General features: G+C 40.0%; 1 protein-coding gene across 1 annotated transcript in view; it reads right to left on the bottom strand.

Annotated features, from left to right (window-relative positions):
• Positions 1-1898: 1898 nt before the first annotated feature.
• fam135b (family with sequence similarity 135 member B) overlaps positions 1899-8548 on the bottom strand; it is a 63204-nt gene continuing 56554 nt past the window's right edge. The window contains exon 20 of the mRNA XM_023345152.1: positions 1899-7236. Within this exon, the coding sequence (XP_023200920.1) occupies positions 7031-7236 (206 nt within the window). The 3' untranslated portion in view covers positions 1899-7030. The remainder of the gene's footprint in view (positions 7237-8548) is intronic.

Here is an 8548-nt window from a genome sequence, read left to right as displayed (position 1 = left end):
AAGCATGTACTTTGCGCAAACCATTAACGTTCTCGACTCGAATACGCCGCTTCAAAGAAACACCTTTTAAAGTAAAAATGGCTGCAACAAAAACCACTCTTCCCCCTCGCCCCTCCTTTGCAGGAACAACTAAACAGACGCGGACAGATATGACTCAAAGAAGTTCAGCTCCGAGCTCCTTTGTCTTCCCCGATGTTTAGGTGTGAAATCCTGCGTCATGGGAGATAATGAGACCATGAGAGATCCTATTACCTTCCAGCAGCAGACAGTTTCACGGCGGCAATAATTACTCCCAGTGGCGGCAAGCTTATTGACGGCGCCTGCCCAGAGCATCACTCTGGGACTAATGGTTTCCATCCCTCACAAGGCAAACAGAAGAACGAACACCGCCTCAATCAGCAGCGAGAGACTTAATGACAAAATGCATTTTTCCTACCAAAGCGGAGCGACACTTGTAGAACAAAGATGCACTCTTGTTTGACCTGCAAACAAGACTGAGCTTTTCTTTTTTATATATGAATTTCAGCTAGGATTTCACTGCATTTGACGATAACCGGATGTGACCGAGCGACTCGCTGTTAACTTGAAGTGAATAAAAGCCAGCTCTCTGCTGAGGTCGGTGGTGACAAAGTGATGTCTGGAGGTTCGGGGCGTAGGAAAAAATGAGCGCCATTGATTTCAGGTAAAGGAAGGAAGGCGGGAGGAAAAACACAAGGAGAGGGACTCCGACAAGCCCCGGTTGGCTCGTGTGTTCAACATGTGGTGACAAATCGGCCACAGAATGAGAAAGAACACCCAGAAATCAAATTGAGTATGGATTGTTTGAGGGCTTGGATTTATGGCTCCCGAGTATAACGAACATGGAAGTCATAATACGATGCAGTTCAGATGGGGTGTCGGTGGAGAACTGCCACTAGGTTTCGTGTGACTGGCGACTGAAGGACGACACAAAAGACAAGTCGCTGTTGTCCCACAACAGTAGAATATTACAGCTGAGAAAAATCTGGCCTCTGAAGGGCAGGGAAAAGTCACATACTGTGTCAACTAAAAGGGCCGTATTATGTAAAATTAACACCAAGTTATGTTATTCTCTCATCAAAACACTACCTGGAGTGTTGCTTTGATTCTTTTATGCATGTTTGAGGAATCCTATAATCTCCCATGGCAACCATTCAGCTGTGCAAAAATGCATTGGTGGAATCTAGAGCAACATTCGCGACACATCTCCTCCTCTGAGCTGCAGTATTCAATTTTCCAAGCTTTCACCTCACAGAGCAGCCTTCCCCCCATCCTGCTCCTTCAGACTAGCCAGCAGCAATTAGCAAACACCTGGAAACACTTCAGCATCTGTGGAGCTCATGATACAAGCTACTTCTCAGTAGCTGCGTTTCCTGCAGCAGACATTTGTGAAATCTTGTCAATATTCCGTGGATGTTGAAAAAAACAATTTTACAATTTCGGTGTTCCTATCAAATATGAAACACAATTAAAATCACTCAATAAGTTTGTTCACATAAGTCATTAAAAAAACAAGCCATGCCATGTCCGGTGGTCGTCCTTGTGGTTGGTGACAGTCACATTTGATCGTGTGACTTATATATTGTGAAAACATTTTCTATTGTAATTTTGCAAAATAAGCCAAAACTTTATCAAAAAACAATAGTTTTTCAAAACTGGCATGTTCTCACCGAGTGAATTTCTTTTCAAAATGTCAACTTATGCAATTATATGGTCAAAAGAAGCACTGCTGAAAAGCGAGGATGTTGTTAACGGGTTAATAGAGGAGCCATGTTGTGATGACTGCCTGAAGGCGGAGTTTGAAGAAGAGCAGGAGTTTCTTAAAGAGACAGAGACCCAATTGCAAGGCGTTAAAGAAATGCAATATATGTGTGAAAAATGAAGAACATTTTATTTCATTAATGAAATGACAAAAATTGAAAACATAAGCTCACTGTTGTATTCTGGACTGTGTTGCCAGAGACATGAACATTGATTTTCCCATGATGCCACACTAGCAAGTCATCTGAGATGTGTACAATCCACACAAGACCTCAGACGTTGTTACGTAGCCATTCACATATTAAAAGGTAATTATTGGCTGATTAATTTTTTTAATTTACCATCACTTGTGGTAATTTTGCTCAAAATTGTAGAATTACATGCGTTATAAAGGGAAGTTAAATGAAGACTCAGGAAGGCAAAAATAAATGGAATGCAAAAGGAATACTTTTTATTTCTAACTTCATTGGATAATACTATGATATATATATATATACATATATATAGTATTTTTAATTTGATACATAGAACACAAGCTACTTCAGAGTACATACAGTATGGTCAGCAACATATAAAAATATTTCAGTAATATTGGCACAGATGTAGTACTAGTTAAGGTACAATACATGTATGTAAGTAAGAGGAAATCAATGGAAGTTCCTCAAAGTGACTTCAAACTTTTTTACATTCAGTTCAAACACAGGAAAGGTAGCCGAGCAACGGTGTAGAGAACACTTCTGTCACATAAATAATTCACGCACTCCAGTAAAGGGCGACTGAATACAGAGAGGCTCAAGTCACATAGTTCTGAAGGTTGACAGAGAAACTAAAAAGGACGATCTGGGTTTGGGGAACCCCTCAAAATGCACCATTAGCAACATCAGCACATTCTTTTACAGCTACTGAGCTGTACGTAACAAACACTGTTTTCCACTGTCTGATCGGACTTCAAAACTATCTAAATGTCATTTTGTAATTCTTGTGACAATTCACCCTTCCAACAGAGCAGGAAACCGTTTTGTAGCTAACTTTGAAGGGCACACTCAACCCTTTTTTTCTCTGCATTTATTCTTAGTGGCCAAACACGGGGGACCTGTAACACACACAGGCTCGAGCCTCATCCAGACAAAGCGTGTGTATCGGGGTGTGTGAGTAGCAAAATGAGGCGTGGCAGCTTTGCATTGTGGCGTTTTGTAGACAGTCTTTGCTTCAAAACTACGGCCATGTGACCAGCTGCGTTTCCATTGACCGTAAAATTGCTCAAATTGGAATTACGCAAATAAATTTGCTTAATAGAAACATGGCAATTCAGAAGAACTTGTGTTCCTCAATAAGTTTTTGCGCTAAGATCAGGTGGTTTTTTTCTGTTGTATCAAAATGTTTCGGATCACACGAGTCATGTGATCAACAACCAGATGTTACAAAGATAATGACAGAACAGAGGAGGAGGATGATGCTTAACTTTTGTTTTTTTCAGACATCCATGTCATTCTGCAGCATGCCGACTACAATTTCCCCAAAACGCCTCACACATACCCGCTCCCAAGTAGGCGAGGTTTGTTGCTCCAGCACCTGAATAAGACGTCTCCTCTGATTGGCTGATCGATGACGAGCGCTGGATTATGAATACATCTCATGTAAATGTTTACATCTGTCGCAGCCAAGATTTTTGAAAACTTGTCATGTGAACACGTGTGATTTTGATTTCATTTATTATTTAATGGAAACGCCAATTGTGGAATTGTGTTTTTTTGACATTATTATAGACACAGATTTGTGCACATTTGTAATGGAAACACAGCTAGTGACCATCACTGCTTACAATGTAACAGCTTCCCCAACAAAAAAAAAACACTCTGTCAAGTTATCAGTTGTTCTGCAAGGCAGCGAACATTTTGATAACGAGACGACGGCCGAACAGATGAGACCAGACTTTACCTCTCACAATAAGCCCACGACACGACCTTCAGACCAAAAGAAGCAAGTGCAATTTTCTAACAGTAACCACACACACAAAAAGCTGTTTGTATTTTTGTAAGCTAGTAGAGGTTGATTCAAGGTTGTCACTAAAGTGCACTTGCCAACAAACCAGTGCAAAGGTTAAAATATAGCTCTCTGTATGTACAGAAATACATTACGCAGCAGATCCATGTCACGCAGCGCTGCTGGATATGAAATGCCTAAGGAAACGTTTCCAATTTCGGAAAATGTAAACGCAACAAGATGGACAGGAGTTTTCACAAAACCCCTTGAAAACCACATCATGCAGTGTGCATGTAGCAAAGAAATAAAAACAATATCTCTCATTATGCTGATGACATTTTGATACGCATCATGATGATTTCGAAAACAACGGAGGTAAATCGTGGCAGTTCATTCAAAATCATTTAAATTTCCTGACAAATGACAGCACTGAAATGCTAATCTACCCTTATTAAAAATCTGTGGCTGTCAAAGGAGGATTTTAATCGAGACATTAAAAAATGGCTCATTAGGAAAACTATGGCTATTAAACCACAGTGTTGTAGTAATTTGTCATGTTTCTGTCTCTCATTACATAAGCTTGATTATATTAGTGAGCCTGTTTACTGTTTGTCTCATAACTAATAGAGATCCTTCACAATAGGTTGATCTCATAGCTTGGGGTAGTCATGCTTCCACAAATAATTGGACTAAATAATCAGCTCAACTGTCTGACCGAGCCTCAGTAGCTACCAGATGGACAAAATCATTTAGATAAATACTGGGAAAGTAAATGCACAAAGCAGCATATTTTTGATAAAAGTATTTCAGAACCAAACCGAAAAACTGTCAAAAGTTTTTCAGATTTTTGGTTTTTAAGTGAAGCCGCCAGCATGTTGATCATAGTGAATCTTATGGCGCCATATTAGGGCAAAAAAATAATTTACAAAAAAAATAAAATAAAATTTTTAGAAAAAAAAAGGAAATATCTGAGTTTAAAAAGTCTTCCATAACGAACATGGAAGTCATAATACGATGCAGTTCAGATGGGGTGTCGGTGGAGAACTGCCACTAGGTTTGAACATCCAATTTTTTTTTCTAGAAAATGTCTGAAATTGTCTTCCAAATTTCTGAGTTTTTTTTATCCACAGTGACCCCAATATGTTGTCATTGAATCTAGCTAAAGATCACATATTGGCTGGTCGGAAAAATTTAATCATTTAGAATTTTACGAGACATGAAAACACTTTCTGTGCTAACAAGTAACACTAGTGGGTGCCAGTAGCATTGGACTCTAATGGTATGTCCTGACAATTGGGTTGTACCTAGCCTTTTATTGTGTTTATTTCGTGTTTCTAGACTTCTTGCCCTATGACTACAGGGAATGTTCTGTTGTTGGTGTAGGTTTCTGTACAAAAAGCAAGTGGTACAAGCTAAACCCAAAGCTGCGGGGTAGAATCTGAAAGCTGGTTTGTTTTTACAAGCATATTCATTGTTTAATATAAACACAGAGGGAACATTTATTGCAAAATGTTACGCTTTCAAAACAGCCTAAAAGTCACACTTCTGAGGTCAACACCTGTTGTTGGAGTTGTACAGTAACACATAACTAAAATAGCTCTAGAATGCAGGCTGTTCAGATTTAATACTCCTTCATGTATTACCTTCCTATATCTAATGTTTTTTTTTCTCATCCAGAATTCTTGAAGTAATCTGATGGATGCATTTAATCTGTGTTATAAGCTTCAGTTTGTTCATGTCGATGACAAACCGTCCACATGCACCAGGATGGAGTACCACAGAGTTTAGAGTTTGGATCACTTGCACATATAAATAATCCACATGGTAAAAGTATCACAACATGGGATAAGGTCCCATCGTTATGCTGATGATACTCAGCTATACATATCTATAAATCCTGATTAATCCAACCAGATGGATTCCAGGCATATCCTCATGATGTAAAAGCCTGAATTATTTTCACCACCTGCTTTTAGATTAATCTGTCTGAAGTTGTCGTCATCGGACCAGAGCTATAGAAAGACAAAGTCACTTAATATGGATGGTGTTTAAGAAGCATAAATCCCATATTGTAACAGACTTTCTTTCATCTCTGGATAGACTCAGAAATATCCTGCTTCAGAGTGGAGAAAAATTAAGTCCCTGCATTTACTGGATGCTTCACTTACTTTGAGGAAGTGCAAAAATTTAGTAAAAAAAAATAAATAAATACTCCAAGCTTATCCAAAAACAGATCAAGTTCAGGTTCTTTTGTTTGTGTTACCCAAAACTTTTTTGGGCCTTTGTTTCTAAAATGTTGAGTGTAACACCTGCACACCGTCGCTAAATGATTATGTCGCTAAGCAAGGACGTCATCATCTAGCCAAACCTGGACACTTTGTATTATTTTACTCCTCTGTAATTTTGTTTTAAACATTTTTAAATGGGCAGCTATTTATAAATGTGACTTCGAGAAAGGTTGCTAGTACTTTGTTATTAGTGCTTAGTGTTTTCAGTGGTTTTGTTGGCTGGTGTGGGTTTTGATCAATTTGCTGATTAGAAAATGCAAAAAGTCTTTAGAAATATAAAATAATTCACTTTTCGCTTAATATTTAGACAACTGAGCTAAATGGATATGAATGAAGTCAATTTTCAGCTACACCACGTTCCACCTCTCCCCACATGGGACAACGTCAGTGGAGTTCACACAAAGACACAGAAGTTCACATTTAGAAGAACTACTTACACCGTAGATACGTAAAAATAAATCATCTTAAACAATATATCTCTTTTGTATAAAGGAAGAGCTGTTTCCTGTACAACAATATACTCCATGTACAATCATAGGGTTAAATGCCGCACATCTATTGCATTGGTTCTACAGACGGTGTGAAGAATAACATCGGTGTGACTCCTACAGAAAGAATTCATCAACCAGCAAACGCAGAATGTTCTAAATGAGGTCTAAAGGGAAAGCAGGGAACACCGTTAGCTTCTGCTTGTGTTTCTGGCTGAGAGCGTACTCATAAGGCAGACAAAACATCCTCCGTTTCTCTCTTCATCGCCCTCAGATGTTTCGTGTTGGGTAAGCTACAAATCACACTCATCTGAGTTTTCAACAGGAACAGTCATGACACACTAATTCTTTCAGGACGATGGCTAACGAGCCTAAAAGGTAGGATTTACAGAGCTGACTTTTTTTTTTTTACATTCGTAACAATAACTGTACAGAGTAATGAGAAAACTTAGACTCTCCACTCGGTTCTGGTGAGCTGTGGCTGCACTGCCTCTATTTGAAGTAGTTGAGCCCCGCCACCAGGAAGAACTTCTCCAGGAAGAGCTCAGAGTCCAGGACGGCGATGTGGGCAGCGCGGCCGATCAGGGTGTTGGCCGTGTTTGGCAGAGCGTGGAACACGTTCTGCCGGATCAGGCGGCACTCCGTGGCCTCCACCACTGGCTGCAGGAGGTTGTTGATCATCTCGGTGTAAACGGGCCCTTCAGGACAAAATGAGGGAAGATACACTGAGACAGTATGAAAGACTAAGAGATTGTCTTAAAAAAAAAAGTGTGTTATGGACTTAATGGTATTTTTTTGGTTGTGAAAAGTAAATCACACCAGTCCGGTTTACAAATTCTAGTTTGTTTGTCTAGAGAGTCTGGTTCGTTTAGGGAGGTGTGAATGTGAAATCGAACTGTGATACTGAGCAAGAAAAGCTAATTCTAGTCTGAAAAAACCTCAGTCTTGGTTTGACTGAAATGAACTCTGGTGAGTTTTGAATGCATATGTGAAAGCAGGAAGCATTCTGGGTAACGTTTGTGTCTAGCCTGGCCAGGGCCTTCATGTGCTTTTCCACTGTCTTCATATCTCGCTTGCAGCTCAGTCTTAGTCTCAGTCTCTCTTTGACTTGAATTCCTCCAGTAGAATTTTTTTTCTTTACTTTTTTAAAGAGCTCCACAGTTGTGAGACACAAAAGTGGGTTGTGAGAGGGGGGAGACATGCAGCAAAGGTCATCAGGTCAGGACGCGAACCAGTGACAGCCGCGTTGAGGACAAAGGTCTCCACACATGGGTCAGTTTTACGCCTGCACAACCGCCACGCCCCTTCTGGTAAAATGTCTACTGGGCCAATCAGAGAATAGAAAGAAGCTGTGAACGATGAAGTGGATTTTCTGTTTTCTGTCTGTAGGTTTTGTGATGGCAGTGGAGGAAGTGAAGGAAGCCTTTCAGTCCGTGTTGGCCGCGCCTCCAACATTAACATTATCAACCGACTGGTTCGGCTCAGCACTTCTCTCTGCAGGGGAGGACGTAACGAGAAAATTGTTCAATTTCCGGTAAGCACCAGTAATTTTCCAGTAATGAACCAGTTCAATGCTTCGTAGCATTGAACTGGTTCATTACATACGTTACGGACAAACACCAGGGATTGGGTCAAATTTAAACCATCAACAAGGTCCAAGCCTCCAGGAAGCAATTGTTTGTCACAGCCGAGAACCCGGGACAACAGGCTGATTTTTTTTTTTTTTGCATGTCTGGTGCCAGTGGGAGAAACGGCTCATGGTCTTTCACCAAAGACTAAAGAGAGACCCTAAAAGCACGAAGATTTGACGCCACTCCATTTTTGTTTTTATTTCGTGAAGAAGGAAGTTGCACTCAGTGTCTTCTTCAGACATTTCCTTTTGATTTTTGTTTTTTTTAGTTTATAGTGTTTGGCCCAAGATAAAATTCTGGATTTATAACCCTATGTTAGCAAAATTAGACAAATGACAACACATTTGTAATTTTCCCTCTGCTGTTCCAAAGGTGCCCT

Source organism: Xiphophorus maculatus, chromosome 13, assembly GCF_002775205.1.
Source record: "Xiphophorus maculatus strain JP 163 A chromosome 13, X_maculatus-5.0-male, whole genome shotgun sequence".
In the NCBI taxonomy this organism is placed as follows: Eukaryota; Metazoa; Chordata; class Actinopteri; order Cyprinodontiformes; family Poeciliidae; genus Xiphophorus; species Xiphophorus maculatus.
The sequence above is the reverse complement of the archived record's forward strand: the minus strand, read 5'-3'. Positions and strand labels throughout refer to the sequence as shown.